This window comes from Salvelinus fontinalis, unplaced genomic scaffold, assembly GCF_029448725.1.
Source record: "Salvelinus fontinalis isolate EN_2023a unplaced genomic scaffold, ASM2944872v1 scaffold_1676, whole genome shotgun sequence".
Classification (NCBI taxonomy): Eukaryota; Metazoa; Chordata; class Actinopteri; order Salmoniformes; family Salmonidae; genus Salvelinus; species Salvelinus fontinalis.
Window position 1 is genome coordinate 7,501 of NW_026601885.1, and position 23,823 is coordinate 31,323.

At 43.6% G+C, this 23,823-nt stretch overlaps 1 protein-coding gene across 1 annotated transcript in view; it reads left to right on the plus strand.

Annotated features, from left to right (window-relative positions):
• The window catches only part of LOC129849777 (xylosyltransferase 1-like), a gene marked incomplete at its 5' end in the record, with an annotated part of 23,702 nt that extends 6,534 nt beyond the window's left edge, over positions 1-17,168 (plus strand). Inside the window, 3 exons of the mRNA XM_055916536.1 lie at positions 1-47; positions 10,780-11,113; positions 13,438-17,168. The exon at positions 1-47 is cut by the window's left edge and continues 149 nt beyond it. Coding sequence (XP_055772511.1) covers positions 1-47; positions 10,780-11,113; positions 13,438-13,775 — 719 coding nt within the window. The remainder of the gene's footprint in view (positions 48-10,779; positions 11,114-13,437) is intronic.
• Positions 17,169-23,823: the final 6,655 nt, after the last annotated feature.

Here is a 23,823-nt window from a genome sequence, read left to right on the forward strand (position 1 = left end):
AGGTGGCTTCCCCACCCAGCACCTTCACCAGGCTGCAGTTCGCCGAGGTAACTATCGTCCTTTTTTGGTTGTTTAACGTTTAGGTAATGTTCACATAACATTCACAGAACAGTAACACTGTGATATCACGACTCAGGGTATGACACAGATGCAGACACAGGAGGCGGATAGTACAGTTCTCAGATCATTTATAATAACACAGGAGGCGGATAGTACAGTTCTCAGATCATTTATAATAACACAGGAGGCGGATAGTACAGTTCTTAGATCATTTATTATAACACAGGAGGCGGATAGTACAGTTCTCAGATCATTTATTATAACACAGGAGGCGGATAGTACAGTTCTCAGATCATTTATTATAACAGAGGAGGCGGATAGTACAGTTCTCAGATCATTTATTATAACACAGGAGGCGGATAGTACAGTTCCCAGATCATTTATTATAACACAGGAGGCGGATAGTACAGTTCTCAGATCATTTATTATAACAGAGGAGGCGGATAGAACAGTTCTCAGATCATTTATTATAACACAGGAGGCGGATAGTACAGTTCTCAGATCATTTATTATAACACAGGAGGCGGATAGTACAGTTCTCAGATCATTTATTAGAAAGACGGAGCAGGCAAAGGGCAGGCCGAGGACAAGCAGAGGTTCGTGATCAGAGTCTTGCAGGTACAGGAGGGCAGGCAGGCTCGGGGTCAGGGCAGGCAGAGGTTTGTAATCAGGTCAGAGTCAGGCAGGTACAGGATGGCAGGCAGGCTCGGGGTCAGGGCAGGCAGAGGTTTGTAATCAGGTCAGAGTCAGGCAGGTACAGGATGGCAGGCAGGCTCGGGGTCAGGGCAGGCAGAGGTTTGTAATCAGGTCAGAGTCAGGCAGGTACAGGATGGCAGGCAGGCTCGGGGTCAGGGCAGGCAGAGGTTTGTAATCAGGTCAGAGTCAGGCAGGTACAGGATGGCAGGCAGAATGGTCAGAGCCGGAAAAAACTAGGAAACAGAACTTGAGAAACAGGAAGACGGGAAAGCACGCTGGTAAGACAAGACGAAAGGGCAACAGAAACAGAACACAGGTATAAATACACAGGGGATAATGGGGAAGATGGGCGACACCTGGAGTGGGGGTGGAGACGAGCACAAAAAGAAAGGTGAAACAGATCCGGGCGTGACAGTCATCTTTTAGAAGTAGACACACCTTATATACAGCAGCTTCGCCAGGCTGCAGTTCGCTGAGGTCACTGACACACTGTTTTTTGGGTTGGAGTTGTAACATTTATGCAATTTTCTTATAACAGTCACATAATATTTACACTCTTTCAGTAGACAGTGCCCCCAAATCAAGCTTTATCTCTACAGCACATTTCAGACATGGAATGCAACACAATGTGGTTCACAGGAAAAAATGAAGAAAAACAATACAAATAAAAACAGAAATATTTACTACACAGCAAACATAGGAGGATAAAAAAATGTGTGTTTTAAGATCTTTTTAAAATATGTCCACAGTTTCGGCCGCTCTCAGGTTCTCTGGCAGGCTATTCCAGAGGCTGGGGCATAATAGCTAAAGGCTGCCTCTCCATTCCTCTTGGTCCTAGACTTTGGGATAGTTAAAAGGCCAGTGCCAGAGGATCTACTGGGTACATAACTCAAAATCATGTCTGGCATGTATTGGGGTGCACAATCGTGGATTGATTTAAAAACCAATAGAATGATTTTAAAATGAATTCTAAAACTCACAGGCAGCCATTACAGAGACCTTAAAACCGGTGTAATGTGTGCTCTTCCTCTGGTCTTGGTCAGAACCCGTGCTGCAGCATTCTGTATGTTTTGCAATTGGCCAATGGCTTTCTTGCGTAGACCAGACTATCAAGGAACAAGGCAACACCCAAATGCAGACACGGGAGGCAGGCGGCACATGGTTGGAGTCTTACAATGTTTATTAATCCAAAGGGACAGGCAAAAAGGTCAACGCCAGATCAGAGTCCAGGAGGTACAGAGTGGCAGACAGGCTCGTGGTCAAGGCAGGCAGAAGGGTCAGGCAGGCAGGTACAAAGAAACAGGCAAGGGTCAAAACCGGGAGGACTAGAAAAAGGAGAATGCAAAAAGCAGGAGACCGGGAAAATCGCTGGTTGACTTGAAAACATACAAGACGAACTGGCACAGAGAGACAGGAAACACAGGGATAAATACACTGGGGAAAATAAGCGACACCTGGAGGGGGTGGAGACAATCACAAGGACAGGTGAAACAGATCAGGGCGTGACACAGACAGGAGAGCTACACATTAGTCAATCCTGCTTGTAATAAAAGCATGGATGAGTGTCTCTGTATCAGCCTGAGATAGAAACGGACGCACGGTGGCAATGTTCCTCGGGTGGTAAAAAGCTATTTTGGTCACATTCCTATTGTGTGATTCGAAATTGATTTCAGAATCTAAAATAACACCTAGGTTTTTTACCAGGTGTTTTATCTTTATTGCCCGTGAATTAAAATGTGCGGCCAGATTCTCTCTCTGTGCTTTGGCTCCAACAATAAGTACCTCGGTCATGTTTTGATTTAGCTGGAGGAAGTTCTGAGCCATCTAAGTATTTAAATCACTAATACAGTCTAATCTATCCGTGGAGCTCAAATTCTCTGGTGACACAGAAAAGTAAAGCCGTGTATCGTCTGCGTAGCAGTGAGAATCAATGCTGTGCTTTCTGCCAAGGGGTAACATATATAAACTGAACAGTCCCGGACCCAAAATCAAACCATGTGAAATGCCACCATGTGAGATGTATTTTCTCTGAGTTATGTTCACCAAGGGTGACAAAAAACTCTCGACCGGTTGAATAGTTCCTAAACCAATTTAGAACTGGACTGGGGAGGCCAACCCACCTCTCCAGTCTGTCTAGAAGGACATCATGGTGAACAGTGTCGAATGCAGCACTTAAATCTAAGAGGACAAGGACAGATGGCTGTTTGGCATCTGTTTTGGCTCTAAGATCATTTACCACTTTAACTAAGGCCGTCTCTGTGCTGTGTAATTTCTCAAAAATACAGTTGGCACTTAAAACATCATTTAGCTGTTTCAAAACCAATTTCTCCAGAGTTTTACTTAAGAATGGAAGGTTGGAGATTGGCTGAACATTACTAAGAGCTGAAGAATCTAGATGAATTTTCTTCAGAAGGGGTTTTCATAATAGCTTTTTTCAGTGCAGTGGGGAGAGTGCCTGTGAACAGGGAGTGATTGACAATAGCTTACACTTCTTCAGATATGCAATTAAAGACTGTTTTTAAGAAGGTGGTGGGGATAGGATCGAGAAGGCAGGTAGGAGGCTTAAGTTGTGATATCACTGTCAGTGTCAACCAGGGAAAATAAATCCATAGTGCCTTTGCGTGGTAGCCGCGGGCACATATCATCAAACTTCTCATCGGGTCTTGCTTGACTGATACCCAGCCTATTGTTGCTTATCTTATCTCTGAAAAATATCGCAAACTCATCCCATTTAGAAGTGGAGGAAAGTTCACTTAGTCCATTGAGAACATTTGCTGAGGTAACATGTCATTTTTGTAGGTGGCGTAACGTTGAGGTAACATTCATATTGTAGTCTTTCAGCAGATCCATTTCTATCAGCTGCTCCTGTATTGATTGTATTCAACCATTCATTATCCAGTCAATGGACAACATAATGGTCAGTCAGTCTGACCATAACTGAGGTACATTGTTTTCGAGGTTGTAGGCTACAACTTTTACGTAATGTTCACATAACATTCACAGTCATTCAGCAGCCCCTGTCATTTAGACTAGAGTGCCCAGCAGTTATCCAGCCACTTAGTCAAACAATGACCTCTATGTGTTAGTAGTATATACAAGCCCTGAAGTGCCTGGCACAGAGAAGCATGTTGTATGAAATATGATTGGCCAGATCAGATATATAGTTCATGGTGACCTTAGCTATATTCATCGTTATGGCAACCTTGCAGAGAGTACACACACATTGGCGGCAGGCATTAAACACAGGATCGGTAGCCTTGTAAAATGTCAATTGATTGAATTCATCAAATTTGATGTGGATTAGCGCCTCACCGGCTGCTTATTTGTTGTTTACTAATGAAACGTAGACTACTCACCTTCACGCCAGGCTTCCTGATAGCGTAGTTATGCTAATATAAATAATGACCCTATTTCTACTTCTGAGGACGTTCTCTAACATCAGCTATGTCTTAGTGAGCCAGCGAGCACTTTTCAGTTTATCATGGGGGGGTTGAGAGTGATCTTTTTTTTCTGGTTTTCACACTGTCAAGCAGAACCCTCTGAAATGTCAGTTGATGTCCTCGTATGAGTTCCCTCTGAGCACTCTGAGGTGATAAGTCGGGTGAATCTGACCTTTTACTCTTGACCTTCGACCTATTGACCTTTGTAACAGTTCCGAAGCGACACTAGACTGCGAGGTAGTCATGGGCACAGGGAAGCCTCTGAGGCGTTCTAGTCTAAAGAGTTGTGAGTGACAGCAGACCGACGCTGGCACGACTTTATCTGAGTACTCAGCATCGCAAAGGACTTTCTGTCGGTTGCTTAGCTACAATGACTGTCAGTCTGTCAGTCAGTCAGGCAGCCAGAGGACAGATAGACGGACATGACAGAGCTAAGCAGTTATAGTTGACTGTTGTGAATGTCTGTCAGGCAGATAAACCATATCTGCAGCACAACATTCAAATACAGCCTTTTCCTTCCATCTATAAACTCTCTCTCTCTCTACCCAATTTTTACTGGCATTGCTCTCTAACATTGCTCTCTACCTCTCCACAGTGGTCTTAATAGACTTGCTTCCAACAACTATCCTAAATAAGTGAGGGATAGATGACAGACTACCACACTACTAACAGACTACAGTTGTAGCGGTGGTAGTAGATTCCTATGTAGTCCGGTAGCTCTGTATATCATGTATGACTTTACAAGGTCTCTCCCTCCTACCACCTAGAATTTATCCCTCTGCCTCCTTTGAACTTCTACCATAAACTGGGGAGGCAGCACAGTCTGTTCCTCCTACCTATAACCTCTCTCTCCACTTCCCTCTAACCATACCCCATGCATCACTTTGCAAGACGGCCTCTTTCTCCTTTCATTCCAATCTCTTCCTCTACCTCCCTCTAACTCTGCATAAGCAGGACAGGCAGGACAGAGGTATCAGTAGTAGCTGCCTGTCTGTATCTTAAGCACCTTCACTCACAGTATACTTACAGTAGTAGGCTACGTCACCCTCCCGCTGTCGTCCACTACTGATCTGGCAACCTAAGACCTGGCAACCCTGCCTCCCCCCACGGGCACCCATGTAAAACACCTAATGCTGTGGTTTATGTCCTCTACTAACACTTTACCTACAGTACAGTAGTACGTCACCCTCCCTCTGTCCTCCACTGCTGACCTGGCAACCTCACCCCCTCCCCAGCATTACCTCAGCAGCACAACACTTAATCTTGTAGCTCAAGCCCTCTACTCACACATTACATCTTACAGTGGTACTACCACTGCTGACCTGGCAACTCAACCTTAAAACCCCCCACCCCATCCCTCTCCCCCTCCACCACACCCCAACAACCTCACTGGCGCCAGAGTCAAACACCTCCCCATAAAACATGACAGGTCAATTTCCATCAGGCAGTGGTGCGGGCAGCCACGTCCAACCAACCAGACCACATCTGGTCTTGATTTAAAAAACTGTTCGTTTTTCTACTTACTTGTGTGTGTGTGTGTGTGTGTGTGTGTGTGTGTGTGTGTGTGTGTGTGTGTGTGTGTGTGTGTGTGCGTGTGCGTGTGCGTGTGCGTGTGCGCGTGTGCGAAACAGACAAAGGCCCCCAGGGTTCTGTTGGGTTCTGGGCCTTATTAGTGTCAGTCTTTGTATATGGAGGTAATGAAAAGCAGGTGTTGAATGCAGCTAGGCCCAGGCCCGGAGCACTCCCCTGGGACAGCTTGAGATAGCTGGCATCCTTACCCACGTCCTCTATGTTTGTCAATTAAGATCTATGGAGAGGGAGGTAGGGAGGGAGGGGTAATAGGTAGAGCGAGGGATGAAAAAGGGATGCATGCTACAGGATGAGGGGTTTGACTCAGGAACCAGTGATGGTTCCCAGATCTTGCGCAACAGTTGCCACAGGTTTAAAGTGAGGAAGGGTCTTGAGTTAGGGTTGCCAGATCAAAGGTAAAGGAGAGAGGCTGGATGGTAGCCTAGTAGTCTACTACTTGTGCTCTAGCTACAAGCTTGACTGGTTTTGACTCCAGGGTTGCCAGATCAGCAGTGAAGGACAGGGGTGGCTGGTAGCAGTAGTACTACTGTGCTGTCACTAGGTAAAGTGTGAGTTAAGATCATAAACTAAAACAAGCTGAGGTGTTGGACCAGGGTTTGAAGTGAAGTGTAGAGAAAAGGTCGGAGGTCATCGGATGAACCTGAAGTGGGTCGGAGGTTAATCCCTGTTTGACCGTCTCCCGGTTCTCAGGTGGTCAATACGGTCGTACACTCAATGAACTGTGGATTTGTAGCTGTGTTACTGTTTGTCTCCACTCTCCAGTGACAGTTTGAACCAGAATACAGTCGCTTCAGGAGATTCATTCAGATTCCAATTCAAGATATGAAAAGTATGATTCATTTTCAATGAGAATATTACATTTCCATTCACTTCCTGAATTGATGGAGTTGAAATAGAATTGAGCCAAAACCATTACTGAAATCCAATGTTATCCATGCCCATAGTACCTTACCCAGATTTCTCACAAAACTATTTAGTCAGGAGGCAGTAGTCTGCAGCCAGTGGGTTATAGTGACATTTCCTCAGTCAATACGCTTTTGATTTCAGTCTGTGGCCTAGAATCAGACCACTGACAATCAATGTGATGTATATGGTGTGATATGCCAGTGAGGAAAACACTTCAAATAGACTGAAATAGAATAGAAAAAAATGTAATAGAATCAATAAGAATAGAATAGATTATAATGAATTAGCATGAGGGATACTCTTCTAGACCTGCAGTGAATGAATAGCATAGCTGATAGACATTCTAGTTAAGGATGTTGAGGATACTAACATAGAAAGTAGTAGTTTGGTACAGAAAATAGGGGTCGGTAACATTATTGAGTTGAAGGGTACCAATTTTGCACACTAAATTGAGGTGAATTGAAGGGAGGCAGGGCAATATCCTCTAGTTGTTGTTGCAGACATTGTGAAACACACACATACACACAACCACACACACAACCACAAACACACACACAACCACAAGGAAAATATAGTTTTGGTTGAGAAAATACAGGTCAGTTGAATTACAAAATTGAATTACGGAAGTGCATCACAGGCTTGCACGATCCACTTATGGCTCAGGCAGTGTGAAAACACACATACACACACACATACACACACGTACACACAACCACAAACACACACACATACATACAAACACAGGGAAAATATAGTTTTGATTGAGAAAATACAGGTCAGTTGAATTACAAAATTGAATTAGGGAAGTGCATCACAGGCTGGCAAGATCCACTTATGGCTCAGGCAGTGTGAAAACACACATACACACACACATACACAACGTACACACACAAGGAAAATCTAGTTTTGATAAAGAGAATAGAGGTCAGTTAAATAAAAAAATGTAATTACCCAAGTCCATCACTTTACAAAACTTACTTTACAAAGTACAAAACACACACACACACACACACACACACACACACACACACACACACACACACACACACACACACACACACACACACACACACACACACACACACACACACACACACACACACACACACACACACACACACACACAGACACACAGACACACAAATGTGAAGAGTGAATTAAAGGGAAAGCCAAGATCCTCTCACAGTTTATGTTTTCCGACATCATGATACACACACACACACACACCACTAATTTCTCTGTGGAGGTTGAGTCTATTTATAGTGTATAGACTCATTTCTCAGTCGGCCTAATATTGAGTGGAGTGTTCCAGTCAGCCCATTGATCTGTGGTCTGGTGTTAATCACTGGGTGTAAGGATGAGCATATCCTCAAGCCTTCACCATCCCTCCTCATCAACCCTCCTCCTCATCATCCCTCATCATCATCATCCCTCCTCCTCATCATCCCTCATCATCATCATCCCTCCTCATCATCATCCCTCCTCATCATCCCTCATCATCCTCATCCCTCCTCATCATCCCTCATCACCCTCTTCATCATCCCTCTTCATCATCCCTCCTCATCATCCCTCATCATCTTCCCTCCTCACGTTTCTACAAGCGCCTTAGATTAATCTGCATCCTCTTTCTCTCTGTCCTCCTTCACTATTTCTGATCTTCACTCTCTGTCCTCCTACACTCTCTGTCCTCCTACACTCTCTGTCCTCCTTCACTATCTCTGATCTTCACTCTCTGTCCTCCTACACTCTCTGTCCACCTTCACTATCTCTGATCTTCACTCTCTGTCCTCCTTCACTATCTCTGATCTTCACTCTCTGTCCTCCTACACTCTCTGTCCTTCTTCACTATCTCTGATCTTCACTCTCTGTCCTCCTACACTCTCTGTCCTCCTTCACTATCTCTGATCTTCACTCTCTGTCCTCCTACACTCTCTGTCCTCCTTCACTATCTCTGATCTTCACTCTCTGTCCTCCTACACTCTCTGTCCTCCTTCACTATCTCTGATCTTCACTCTCTGTCCTCCTAAACTCTCTGTCCTCCTTCACTATCTCTGATCTTCACTCTCTGTCCTCCTTCACTATCTCTGATTTTCACTCTCTGTCCTCCTACACTCTCTGTCCTCCGTCACTATCTCTGATCTTCACTCTCTGTCCTCCTTCACTATCTCTGATCTTCACTCTCTGTCCTCCTACACTCTCTGTCCTCCGTCACTATCTCTGATCTTCACTCTCTGTCCTCCTTCACTATCTCTGATCTTCACTCTCTGTCCTCCTACACTCTCTGTCCTTCTTCACTATCTCTGATTTTCACTCTCTGTCCTCCTACACTCTCTGTCCTCCTTCACTATCTCTGATCTTTACTCTCTGTCCTCCTACACTCTCTGTCCTCCTTCACTATCTCTGATCTTCACTGTCTGTCCTCCTACACTCTCTGTCCTCCTTCACTATCTCTGATCTTCACTCTCTGTCCTCCTAAACTCTCTGTCCACCCATCTCACTATATATAGTCCTCTCTCTGAGAACAGTATACCAAACATTAAGAACACCTAAGGTGTCGAAAGCGTTCCATTAGGATGCTGGTCCATGTTGACCCCAATGCTTCCCACAGTTGTGTCAAGTTGGCTGGATGTCCTTTGGATAGTGAACCATTCTTGATACACATGGGAAACTGGAGCGTGAAAACCCAGCAGCGTTGCAGTTCTTGACACAAACCGGTGTCCCTGGCACCTACTTGCATACCCCGTTCAAAGGCACTTCAAGTTTTTGTCTTGCCCATTCACCCTCTGCATGGCACACAAACACAATCCCTGTCTCAACTGTCTCAAGGCTTAAAAATGATTATTTAACCCGTCTCCTCTCCTTCATCTACACTGATTGAAGTGGATTTAACAAATGACATCAATAAGGGATCATAGCATTCACCTGGATTTACCTGGTCAGTCTAATGTTTTGTATAGTCAGTTTATATCATCATGTTCTCTCTCTGCCTGTATTCTCAATCTCTCTCTATTTCTCTCAGTATCTAAGTTATTCATCTCTCACCTCTCTCTCTTCCCTCCAGCAATAGTCTTAACCGCATTAAATGGAGTTAGTGCTTTTCATCTTCCCGTCTGTCTGTCTGTCTGTCTGTCTGTCTGTCTGTCTGTCTGTCTGTCTGTCTCTCTGTCTCTCTGTCTCTCTGTCTCTTTTGCTCTCTCTCTCTCTCTCTCTCTCTCTCTTGCTCTCTTGCTCTTTCTCTCTCTTCCCACTTTCTCTGTCTTCCTCTCTCTCTCTCCATGTCTCTGTCTGTGTTGTTATAGATTGATCCCCAGCCCCCCAGAGGGTTAGTCAAGGTGTTCACTCTTCACTCAACATATACACTGCTACCTCAGTCGGCCTGTCTATCGATCACACAGGAAGCTGCAAACCAACACTTACATTACACATCAACAAAATGTAGACATACTGGAAATCCTGTATAAGCCTATAAACATAGAAAGTCTACATAAAGCCTCATGAGACATACTGGAAACCACATAATGCACTGCTGTAGACATGATAGGTAATGCTGTACTAATGTTTGAAGCTGCACACCAATGCTGACGTTACAGATGAAGTGAGACTAGTAGACAGATGTAGGATCTTCATTTGAACCAGTTTGCTACAGCATTATTCCCGAGGGAAAATCAAGTCTGAAAATGTCAACGCGGAAAGCCTTTTTAAACCTGGGTGATCAAATTAAGATCCCACATCTGTACACACTTTAAACCACTAGTCTATACAGGAGACATGATCCATGATGGTTGTATGAATGGTGTACATATTATACATATTGGTGTACATATTATATATATATATAATACATATTATATCACAACTACAATTTCCCATGACGTTACAGTGTAGAAACGAATTCACATTCAGCCTGTTTTTCTGTTCCTCATTTGCCTCAGTTAATGTTGTATGCAAAGTATGCATGAAATACATTATACGGTTGGACATTTCAGAATACATTAAACGGTTGGACATTTCAGATCCAGTGAATTAATTACACACTCCCTTTTCTCTCTCCTTCCCCCCTCCGTCCCGTCCTCCATCCCTCTCTCAGATCGGCACGGAGTGGGATGCCAAAGAGCGCATGTTCCGTAACTTCGGTGGTCTGATGGGTCCCATGGACGAGACCGTCGGGATGCAGCGGTGGTCCAAGGGCCCCAACGTGACCGTCACCGTGGTGTGGATCGACCCCACCAACGTCATCGCTGCCACCTACGATATCCTGATCGACGCCAGCGCAGAGTACACCCACTACCGACCCCCCCTGAACCAGCCTCTCAGGCCTGGGGTGTGGACCATACGGGTGTTGCATCACTGGAGCCCCGTGGCCGAGACCAGGTTTCTGATTAGTCCGCTGGCTTATATGAAGCATCAGCCTATAAGACAAGGTAAGAGTACAGCCACAGACACACACACCACTGGCTTATAACAAGCACTAGCCTGTACGGCAAGGTAAGAGATAGGCCTATATGTAGTGCAGGTCTACAAGTCACATGAGTGTCAGTCTGTGATGTATGTGATATAATTGATGCAGTATGTCTTGTCATGTTATTGGCCTATCATGGATACACACGCAAACACAAAAGCACATTTCCCATGAGACCCTGCTGTGTTTACGATGCTCTTTCTAATCAACCCTCTGAGCCGTTGGAAGCCCCAGTTGTTTGTCACCAAGTCAACCGTAATCACCCTCAGTGTTTCTCATACATACTAAACAGTATGTTAAACACCTCCATATCACGCCGAGGAACACAATTACACAATTAAATCAATCTGCCGGTGTTAACTATAAGGGACCAGGACCCCTATTGTTTTAGCTAGAGTAATCAGCTGCTGTGAAAGTCACCCGAGAGTTGAGATGCTAACCTCGGTGTGGTGGCATATTCACAGCCCGACCTGTTTTATAATCGCACTGAGACCATTTTTAATTATGAACCGAATCAACAAATAAAAGTTAGCAGGCTTTGCCCCGACGCGCTGTGGGGTTTGGGGCCATGTGCGAGAGTGAGGAGAGAGGAAGCTAGAATATTCATCAATTGTTCACGAGTGTTTCTGTTTGTTTGATCGTTCGCTTGTTTGCTTTTCTCTCAGTTGTAAATCCCTGTTGATGTGAACAGAAAATTGATTATCTCCACTTCCCCTCGAACTCCAAACTCCAAACTCTGTACCGGCAAATAGTCAGAATGCTAAATTCACTCCAAAAAGAATTTAGCATTGGAGATGAGGGTAAATCGACTGCCTTTCTCCACTATTTATGGAAGATAAACATGAAACGTACTGTTATGCTCTCTGAGGTTATACTGTTGCTGAAATGTTTTATGACCCAAGTGAGGCGACACTGAGCTCTACTTTAGATTGTTTTCCACTAAACTTTTTGGATCAGCTTGAGTGGTTAAAATAGCCCAGTTGGCCCAAAGTGCAAACAGTAGTCCTTAACTAGATCCACTGCAGCATAGAAACTATGGAAACCGGTGAGCGTCAGTATCAAACAGCCTTATATGGACTACAGTACAGTAGTTATCCATTGAGACGGTACTTAGGATAAAACCTTAATGGGCTAGTTTCCCAGACACAGATTAAGCCTGGTCTTGGACAAAGAAGCACTTTCAATTGAGAATCCTTTTTAGTGTCTGGGAAAGCAGCCGTACAGCTCCTGCTCCTGTATGATGGGGTTAGATGCCCTTAGATCCCATAGTCCTGAAGGTCGTGGTGGTACAGTAATCCTGCAGCCTTGGACTCCTCTCCACCTGCTCTAACAGCCTCTAGCCTTGCCATACAGATTTACAACCCTGAATATCTCCAGGTCTTTCTACTACACGTAGCCTTCATGGTGAGTTTTTTGTTGTTGCCCTGGCTTAGCGCTGGCACCATGGGCCCTCACACACACACACTGGCACCACACACACACCGCTGCCACAGTAAAGTTGGTAGTTGGCACCGGGCAGTGGCAAGCTTGGCAGAACAACGGGGTGTCTGACTGCATCTCTGTCGCTAGCCCGTGAAAACGCTAGCGGCTAACGGCAGGGTGCGAACCCGGCACTGGCAGAGAGAGGAGAGCTGGGCTAGCGTACAATAGCCAGGCTGAGGAGGGACGGCAAGCGCCCCGGTGTTAGGAGCACTGAGGAATGTACAGCTTTACCTTCAAGGTGGAGGAGTTTTAGGGATGAGGTAATGGTCTCGTCTCTGCCCCCTAGATTCCAATGGCTTTATAAAAAGACATGAGGAACAGTCGTTGAGTTGTTTTACCAATTTGTGGCTTAGGCAATTATTTTATCTTTTGAGGGTATGAAGGGGCTTATAAATGTATGATGTATGAGAAGATGTTCCTATCTGCCCCCTAGCTTCCAATGGCTTTATAAAGAGACACTAAGTGCAGTCATTGAGACACTTGGTGCAGTCTCCCACTCGGTGGCTTAGGCTTACCCTAGAGAAATCAATAGCATGTAATTAACCAGTAACACAAAGTTTGGTCTCATCAAATGAGTTCACAGTTCCATTCCACCCTTTAGGGCAACACAATCAAGTCAAAGTGGTTCTACTGATTTTCCTACTTAGATTCCCCATTGATGACTCTCTCTGTTTACCTGCTCATTTATGAACACTATCTCCATGACTGTCTCACCATAAAACATGAACAATCCATTTTTGCCCCCCTCTTTCTCTCGCTTCATCTCTCTCTCGCTCTCCCGCTCACTCTCCCTCCCTCCCCCAGAGGACACGCTGAAGCTCCACAACGGACCAGCCAAGAACAGTTATATGGAGCAGAGCTTCCATGGCCTCAACCCCGTGCTCAACATCCCTGTACACCTGGGCCAGGTGGAGCAGGCTAAGCGCAACGCCGCCCTGACTGGTCCCGCCTTGGAGCACTGGGTAGACGGCCTGGTGGGTGCGATGTGGGAGGCTGGGGACGTGTGTTCCACCTCCATGACAGGGGGACCTGGAACATCCTGCCCCGTCATGCAGACCTGCGCCAAGACCCCCTGGAGCTCGCTCAGCCCCGACCCCAAGTCCCAGCTGGTCCCGCCGCACGCCGACGGGCGCATCAGGTAGCAGTGGCGCCTCCGGCTGGACGGGAGGCCACACTGCAGGTCTTAAGTTTAAATAATTTATTTTTCAAATCTCTTTTTGTTTAATTTTTATTTTTCAGTCGACGTAATGGATCAGATAAGACGAGAAAAGACGTAAGTTGTGTGTTTTTTAAGGTTGATTGGAGGTTGTAGGAACGTTGAAGAGGAAGAGAATGTCTGGGGAAGGTTTTGTGGTGTCGTGCAAGTTTCAGACTCCTGAAGTGTTCGTCTTTGGGGGTTTTGCCGGCTTTGCCGTTTTCTGTTTCCCAATGTATTTATTTTAATCTCATCGCTGAGTTTACTGTGATTGATGCTGTGTCCGACGTAGAGACAAATGTTGCTTTGCCAAGCACCTAGTAAGGCCGCCTAGTCTGCTGCTAAATGAAAGAGCGATTGTGAAGTCAGTCAGAAGTCAGTGTTCGGGTGGAACAGGATAGTCGACACTGGTAGTGGACCACGTTCTGGGCCCGTATTCACAAAGCGTCTCAGAGTAGGAGTGCTGATTTAGAATCAGTTTTCTCTTTTAAATCATAATGAATATGATTATATAGACAGGGGGGGACCTGATCCTAGATCAGTACTTCTACTCTGAGATGCTTTGTGAATACGAGGTCTGCTTCTTAAGGTTGGTTTGGCCTACATGTAGGGAGATAGACTGAACCGCAACCTCGGAGGGTGTGGCGAAGATGTATCTTTAAAAAAAAAAGCGAAATTCCTTGCCTCAATCTTTGCGTATGACTGACAAAGTTACTATGGCACAGCACTACATATTGACTTTCAGTGCCTGAACAGGAGAAAGGTGTGTGGGTGTGACTGGACTATGGGGTGGCATTAGTGCCAGTAGAAGTTGAATTCAATCCATGAATGATTGAAACTAGATTAAGTTTCTATTGTCACTAATATCACTCCATACTGGACAGCCTGAAACTTGAAATGAAAGTATATCAGCTGTGCTTTCGCAAGAAAACAGAAATTCTCAAGCTTATTTTTTCATTTCCTTTTCTAAGAATTTTTGTTCATTTGTTTTTAACGACGGTTTATGTTGCAAGTATGAAACAGAATATGTCTCAAAGTTATTGTTGAGTGAATGGAGTGAGATGTCCACGAGTTGCTATTTATTTATAAGTTTATATAAATACAGAATATTTTTAGTCAATGACTAAATGACTACAACGCTGCTTTGGCAGCTCGATAAATATTTTTTTGTAAAGAGAAACTGCCTTTATTTACAAAGGCCAATGCCCCAACCTGTATACCTATTTTGGGCGCAACAAACCTAATGCCCGTCTGTATGTCCGTGTTGTCCGGTCTGAATAGCTCTTCCTGTCTTGGTTCTTTCGTTGACTGTTTGCCAAGTCTTCATCACACGGGGAAGCACCCAGGACTGAAAGGTCACAGAAGGGTCAGCTTCCTCCTGACAACCTCCCCAAACAGAGAAGTAAACAAAAAAAGACAGAAACACTCCAAAAACTCTCCAAAATGTGTGTTGAAGTCATTCCGTGGTGATGTTGCATTTCCTACTCGGTTCCGTGTCAGTACCAGGATGTTAGTGATTGATGATGCTGTTCATGCTGTGGCAAAAATGGAAACAAATAGTGAATATATCTTGTATCTTGATCAAGGAACTGTTGGATTGGGCCCAGGCAACTTTTGTTTTCACCTGTTCTACTACATGCTAAGTACTTTTGCTGCCATCAAGACTATCTCTCTGTTTACCACAGTTCAAACATAGCCTATAGCACAGTGGCCCCTTCTCCAACCACAATGAAGGGTAACTACGATCTGCCGGTTCGTTTGTTTGGCTTCAACTCAATTCTCCTCACAACCTAATTTGGTCCCAATTTAGAATCCAGTCTGTGATTATCAACATGATTTGGCAGTCAAACGTGCTAAGTGAATGTTTTCACCAGGGCTCATCAACGATCATTAGTGAGTTAATCAATGGCCCAAGTTCACCTTGAACCTTGTTGGATGTATCGATCCTAATAAGTGTCAGTCCTGTCACTCAAACTTGAACTGTCGTTGCCATGGTTACAAAGAAGGACAATTTTGCCTATATATAGTGCTCGCCAGCTTCTAGTGCTAAAACCCAGAAGTGAGTTACCTCTGGTTCGTTCAGCCTTTCCTATGGGGAAAGAATAGGGATTTGGGATAAACACTGAGAATAAGGTCTGAGGTTAACACAGGCTTAGGAGATCTATACAGTACACTTTGTTCTATGAGATAATAGCAGCCAGTTAACATGACCTTTATTCATTATGAAGCCTTTATGCGCTTTTTTTATTACATAAATGCATCAAAATTCACAAAGTGACGTTAGCTGATGAAGATGATCTCCTAGAACAAAACGTATAAGATCTCCTAAGCCTGTGTTTACCACAGACCTTATTTTCAGTGTTTAACCAAAAACCCTACAAAAAATGCCATTCATCTTCCCATAGGCTTTGTCCAACAAACCATGGCGGATTTAGTGCCTACAAAAAGACGCCATTACTATTTCTCTGTATTAGCTACCTAGCTAATAACATAACAGCTAGATACAGATATGACCCTGACTTCCTTTTACTGGCAGTGCCATTCTCACATTGAAACAAATACTTAAATTGACGAACACTTTGCCCATTGTTCAAAAGTTCAATTATCATTCTCGAGAAGTGAATTGAAATATGTTACTCAATGTAAAAGTCCTATTTTGTTACAAAAATGAAGAAAATGTACATAAATATTTTGTATTGAAAATATGTTTAAAACGATGTAAATACCGATGCAGTGTGGAAAGATTATGAATTGGAATTACAGTGGAAGAAGAAGAGATGGCTGGTGTTACTTGTTGCTAGTTGGGCACAAAGTGATTTTAGGTACATAACCTGTTTCAATGCTTTGGACAGATCTAAGGAGTAAGGAATGACTCAGAATTGGGTAAAGCTTTTAATATTATTCTTCGCCTTTCAGAGAATATCATGACAGATTGTTGTTCTCTCTGCTGGAATGTATTGTTGAGCAACTGTTGCACAAACTTCTCTGAACTCAACGTTTCCCGAAGTTTCTGGGGAAACGTCAACGTTTCCTAAAGTTTCAGGGGGAAACTCTGTGCCTTAGCTATCTATCTATACTCCTGCCTAGGGGACTCTTAAAACCTTCTGTCCATCTATGAACATTCAATTGTTGTGGTAGTTTTTACTTTCGACAAAAAGTGAAAGAAGAACACCAAGAGTTAGTCGATGTGATTTGATGAATCTGTAACACCAAAAAAAGATGTCCGCTGTTGTAAATACCATGCCTTCTTGTCTTTCGCTTTTCCATTTTTGTGGATTTTTTTTTTTTTGTTGGTACATTTTTCTCTGACTGCTTTTTGAAATAAAAAGAGCTCTCTCTACATCTTGTCTCATTATTGCGTGGATTTTTATGCTTAAACACTTCAAGTTTATGACATGACAGTCACGAAATCCTTGTAACACATCTCCTTCTTAATTATTTATGTACGTTTAAGTAGCCATAATTGCATTTTACTATGGAAACAAAGAGTACATTACACCATAATTAAAGTGATAGCACGGTCAAACCGTGTTAAGTCATTCCCACAGTTGTTTAATGATCACCCTAGCTTCACCCTCTAAGTATTTGTTTAATTACTTGAAGTTGCTTCCACATGTTTTCCATGACTTAACTGAAGAATCAACCTGCCATCGTCAGCTGTTGAGCACCAGAAACACATACACTACGCATATGGCAACACTCCTGTTTTCAGCCTATGTACAGAGAGTGGAGAGAGTTCAGGCCTTAAAAATACTGTACCATATGTCTCAGAGGCAGGCTATCGTGTGTAGATATAAAACAAACCACCTCAAACACAATATGCAGTAGCCAGAGATTCGGCTTCCCCTTGCCTTCCAGAGATAATACATCTAGAAAACAGGGGACCTCACCAACAGTCAAACAATCCTCTTTGAATGTGCTGTGCGATGAATGATGCCACCATCGTTTGTGGAGGTCTGACCAGAGAGAACCACTTGGGGATTCTGTGATCGTCTTCCCATCCTTCGTCATCAGAACAGAATAGGGGTTCCGTGTGATCCTCCCAGGCCTCTATCATCACACATACAATCATCCCACACATCCTCCCGGGCCTCTATCATCACACACGATCACAGGGTGTACTGAGCCTCTGACAGGCCTAGATCAAAGGGACACTACGGACCATAAGATCTCACGACGATCCCACAAGGCTCCGAACACGCCGGATAATTAGTCCAGGGTGACTGGAAGGAGAGAGTGTGTGTGTGTGTGTCTGTGTCTGCTTAGTGAGTGTGATATCACATCTGTGAAGAGTGTGTCTACATGCGTGTGTGTATACAGTACGTGTGTCACATCTATGACGAGTGTGTGTTTTAGGGGGGGGTCCCATCTGTGTGAAGAGTTTCTAACAATGTACATGAGCCACATGTTGCAGATGAGTTTAATTCACTATCTCTGACATGGAACAAACCCTTAGGTCTCATCCAACACATGTAAAAGGTGACAGTGAGACACCGACAGTGGTGCTACTTTCTCTCCTGAGGCACATCACATTAACGTGACATCAAACGTTTAAAAGGTGTTCTAATAAAGTTCCGAGATCAAAACAGAATGTTGACAGCATCACACATGAAACAACTGAGGAGCTAGTGACACAAGCAGCGTATCACTCCAGGTGTTGGGCCGAGCACATAGACATGCTATCTTTCCCACTTTTGTGCTTAACGTTACCTTTTGTTGATGTTTACTCTTATTGTGGGTCAAAATCCAATGAATATGTGTGAAGATGTTTTCATCTTTAACATGGCATTTGTCATAGGAGCAGGGGTTGAAGTAAGGCGGTATGGTCCGGTATGGTGTCCAGGCAAAACAAGGTGTGACTTTGTCTCAAATACAAGGAGCGAAAGGTTACAATTTACCCCACCTCCCGGGTCAGCTATAACAGGGCTTGGGGTGAAATGTAACGGTTTAAAAATCATGCTTAAATCATGACATGCAACAAGATACTGAAAGCCTTTATTGAGAACATGAGAACAACATTGCCATGTTTAACATTTTGTGTGGCAGAAATAATAAAGTCATAATACAAATCATAAAGTGTATATTATTTTTACTCTCCATTAACTGTCCCTTCTCAACTAACAACATCTGACCACAACTGAAGGTTTGGTGTGTGTGTGTGTGTGTGTGTGTATGTGTGTGTGTGTGTGTGTGTGTGTGTGTGTGTGTGTGTGTGTGTGTGTGTGTGTGTGTGTGTGTGTGTGTGTGTGTGTGTGTGTGTGTGTGTGTGTGTGTGTGTGTGTGTGTGTGTGTGTGTGTGTGTGTGTGTGTGTGAGAGAGAGAGATAGAACGGTGGTGTGTGTGAATGTTGGACATGTTCACTCAATCAGCCTAATGACAGTGGTACAGTGGTCCTGGGGTAGAGGCTTGGTGGGCCCTTCATTTGCATTCCCAGCACTGCAGCCATTAGGCTTGTTAGCTGCAATTTGAGCTACATGTTAAAACTTTAGAATTGCTAACTTACATTAAATATATCTACAGAAACGGGTTATAACCCTGAAATAAGTTTGGTGAATCTAACTATAAAACAGGTGATGCCATCCCAAAAACAAAAACTACTTTCTCACCTCAAAATCGGATTTTTGTCAATAATATCTGAGTTTTTCACAGGGTCTTGTTTCTTCACATGAGGTTTGAAGACTAAACTGCACATGTGCACAGCGAGTCACGTAATGTTAGCTTGTTCCTTATGGAGATATTGAGAGTGTTATAACTGTCCCGTGTTCCAACCATCCCCGGTCTCCCCTACCTGTAAAACGTCAGTCTATCACCATTAATACAACATGCCCCCAGAAATATAGTCTATTACACCATTATTACACCATTATTACACATTACTGCATGTCAGCTGCATGAAGAATGAGCGAATTGATTGGAAACCGGGTGGTATACACTCCAAATTGCGCTGTGGTTTGAGAAGAACACTTGCACTTTGTCAAGGCGGAGATGAGTGGCCGAGACGCTCGCAGACAAGGGAGAGATTTTATTGTTTAATTCACTTTGTTTTTTATCTATTTCACTTGTTTTGGCAATGTAAACATATGTTTCCCATGCCAATAAGCCCCTTAAATTTAAATTAAGTACCCGAGGCGCACGTGGACAACAGTGGATGCATTAATTCAGTGAATGCCTAATGACAATCGGAGAATGTCATTACAATCAGTGGCAATTTTAGCATGTAAATCTTGGTGGGGCCTATACAAAAAAAAAGTGGGATGCATGTCATCAAAGCCACTACACAACACTAAACAATACATGAATTGCACTATAACGGTGACAAACGGTGCCCACAAACAGCATAGTCCCAACACCAGTCCCAACACCTTACCACTGCTACACCAGGCTGTCAGCGGAGCCTTGTCTGGCTGTGAAACAGTTCATTCAGCCTCATTTACTGCCTTTTCAAAAATATATAGCTGATATGGCTGACTTGTTTAAACAAATGTGGTTTCTACTGACAATTGAGATGTACAAACTATTGCTTAAGGGGACGACAAGCGAATAAGAGGAAATCTGTAATTTCGATTAAGACATAGCCTTAATTTCTCAGAACAATAATAGACTGACGAGTTTCAGAAGAAAGTTCTTTGTTTCTGGCCATTTTGAGCCTGTAATCGACCCCACAAATGCTGATGCTCCAGATACTCAACTAGCCTAAAGAAGGCCAGTTTTATTGCTTCTTTAATCAGACAACAGTTTTCAGCTGTGCTAAAATAATTGCAAAAGGGTTTTCTAATGATCAATTATCCTTTTAAAATGATGAACTTGGATTAGCTAACACAACGTGCCATTGGAACACAGGAGTGATGGTTGCTGATAATGGGCCTCTGTACACCTATGTAGATATTTGTTTAACAAATCTGCCGTTTCCAGCTACAATAGCCATTTACAACATTAACAATGTCTACACTGTATTTCTGATCAATTTGATGTTATTTTAATGGACAAAAAATGTGATTTTCTTTCAAAAACAAGGACATTTCTAAGTGGCCCCAAACTTTTGAACGGTAGTATATATATAATAAATAAATAAATACTATTTTTTTGCTAAAAATGTTGGGCTCAAAACAGGTGCCCTGAATGACGGGTCGCCACTGATTACAGCACATGTAGGTGTTTTTGTAACAGATGTCTCTTTACATTCATCAAATTGCGGGTGCACAGTGCACTGTTGGGGTTAGGATGCTGAAATGATTTTGAGCGCGGGTAGACTACAGAGGCGCTTGTTGTTGATTGTTTGACAATCAGATGAAAACATCAGGTTGTGTTTAGGACACATTAAAAGACAGCTTGGTTTAAATCGCATAGAGTCAGAAGGGCCCGCAATTTGCGTAGAGGGTGATGCAAATACTAAATAGGTGATTGTTGAGTTGCGACTGTCAGTGAAAAGCTGGGAGACCCAGGCAGGCATATCGCAATATTTTAAAATACAATCACCGAAAAACTGTTTGGAAAACAAATGTCTATTTCTGTAATGAGATGACAATGAAAAGACTGCAATCTGTCTTTTTCTTAACTTGATTGAGAAAACAGTAGCCTATCTTATTGGAACCAGTGGAGAACATCGGCCATATCCCCAGTGAGCATATTCACTGTCTTTATCATTGGGTCACCGCCACTTTTGTTTGTTTTTGGACAATAATTCATCATTTCTTCCTCCAGGTTAGATGGACATCCTATTGTATTTGTGTCGCCCCTTTTCGTAGGCCGATTAAATGGACCAGACAACATCGTATTGATCTGTTTGTCAGTGTCAGCAGAGTAGGCTACCCTGTCATTTCTGTAGTATAAAACAAAAATGTCTGCACGCACTTGGGTGTCCCGTATCGGTAAGAAATGAAATCTACTTTCATCCCTGGATCTGTGAAAGCATATGCTGCCATAAAGCGTGCTGTGCTCTAGGGAGCAACAGTTTGGATCTGTGAATATGTGCAGTGCAACTACCTTAGGGCATGGAAGATAGCGTTAGCGCCGTAGAGAGAGAGAGCGAGAGAGCGAGAGAGAAAGAGTGCTGTCTGAGTGAGAAAAGGGGAATGGAAATTATTACACTGAGAGAGAGAGGGAGAGAGAGAGAGAGAGAAAGAGAGAGAGGAAATTATTTCACTGAGAGAGAGGGAGAGAGGGAGAGAGAGCGAGAGAGCGAGAGAGAGGGAGAGGGAGAGAGAATGGAAATTCTTTCACTGAGAGAGAGGGAGAGAGAGAGAGGGGGAGAGAGAGAGAGAGAGAGAGAGAGAGAGAGAGAGAGAGAGAGAGAGAGAGAGAGAGAGAGAGAGAGAGAGAGAATGGGAATTATTTCACTGTGAGAGAGGGAGAGAGGGAGAGAGAGAGAGAGAGAGAGGGGGGGGGGAGAGAGAGGGGAAAGAGAGAGAGAGAAAGAGAGAGAGAGAGAGAGAGAGAGAGAGAGAGAGAGAGAGAGAGAGAGAGAGAGAGAGAGAGAGAGAGAGAGGGAGAGGAAATTACTTGACTTTTATCATGTTCTGATTATGGCCCTTTTTCCTCTGGAATCTTCCCACAGGAAGATAGAATGACATAATTCAGGGCCAGTTGTTGATTGAAAGCTCCCTATAACCTACTGCTGCTTTCTGTTATTGATGTATGCTGGGATTGATAGACTCCTGCTCATCTCATTGATCAACAGGAGAAAAACATTGTTGAGGGTGCATTCGAAATAACACCCTCTTCCCTGTATAGTGCACTACTTTTGTAACTGCCATTACTATGATCTGCCATGACAGATAATCTTATTGATCAAGCAGACAAAAATATAGTTGCACAAGTGTCCAAAATTGCACCCTATTCCCTACATAGTGCACTACTTTTGATAATATGGGCCCTGGTCAAAAGTAGTGCTTTACATAGGGAACAAAGCGCCATTTTTGGATGAATCCAGCTCATCTCATTGATCAAGCAGAGAAAAATATATTTGAAATGAATTATCCGATTATAAACACACCAGGCTCTGTGTGATTCCCCTGATTCCCGCCTTCAAGCCAATATCTCCTACTAGGCAGAAGAGAACAAGGGGGATGTTAACGTAGCGTCGAGTTAGCCTGGGCGCTAAATATTTTAGTGATATCTCAGTATGAGAATGTAGCTAGGGGAGTGAAGCGCTACGCTAGGCTAACATTTCATTGATCTCTTCTGCCTGATATAGCTATGGGACTGAGGCACTAAGCTAGCTAGCTTCTAGCTGTTAGCCTTGTGGGAATTAACGAAGGATGGCGAGGTGGTGGTGTGGTGTCACATTAAGAGCTGTAGGAAGAAGATGAACAGATCAAGACACTATCGCAGTAACAACGCAACACCATTAGGGCTCGGGAGTGCAGGTGGGCAGGCAGAAGTGTTGTGTGAGGTGGGACTGATCTGCGAGCGTGAGGAGATGGGAGAGCATCAGTGCATCAGTGGATTGTCTTGTTACACCTGCTGGAACAAGGTGTGTGAGTGGTAGCTGGGAGCCAGAGGCAGAAAGGCAAGCCTTTTGACTTTCACAAAGCACATGTACGTGAGACACCTGGGGATGTAAGCTGTCAAGGTTGGGAGAATTCACCAGAGTAAAATCATGTCCCTTAGATTTCTGCTATAATGGGTTCTCACACTCATAAAGTAAGCATTAAAAGAAAAGATATAGGCCTACAAATGTACAGAAGTGTAAACACTAAATGGAAGCTGCTAAAATCTCTTCTATCCTCTCCCTAATTCACTAATAATTAATGTTGTTTGTATATCATGGTTTCAATAAGCTTGACTGAAGGTATATCATTCAATAAGCTTGACTGAAGGTATATCATTCAATAAGCTTGACTGAAGGTATATCATGCAATAAGCTTGACTGAAGGTATATCATTCAATAAGCTTGACTGAAGGTATATCATGCAATAAGCTTGACTGAAGGTATATCATGCAATAAGCTTGACTGAAGGTATATCATACAATAAGCTTGACTGAAGGTATATCAT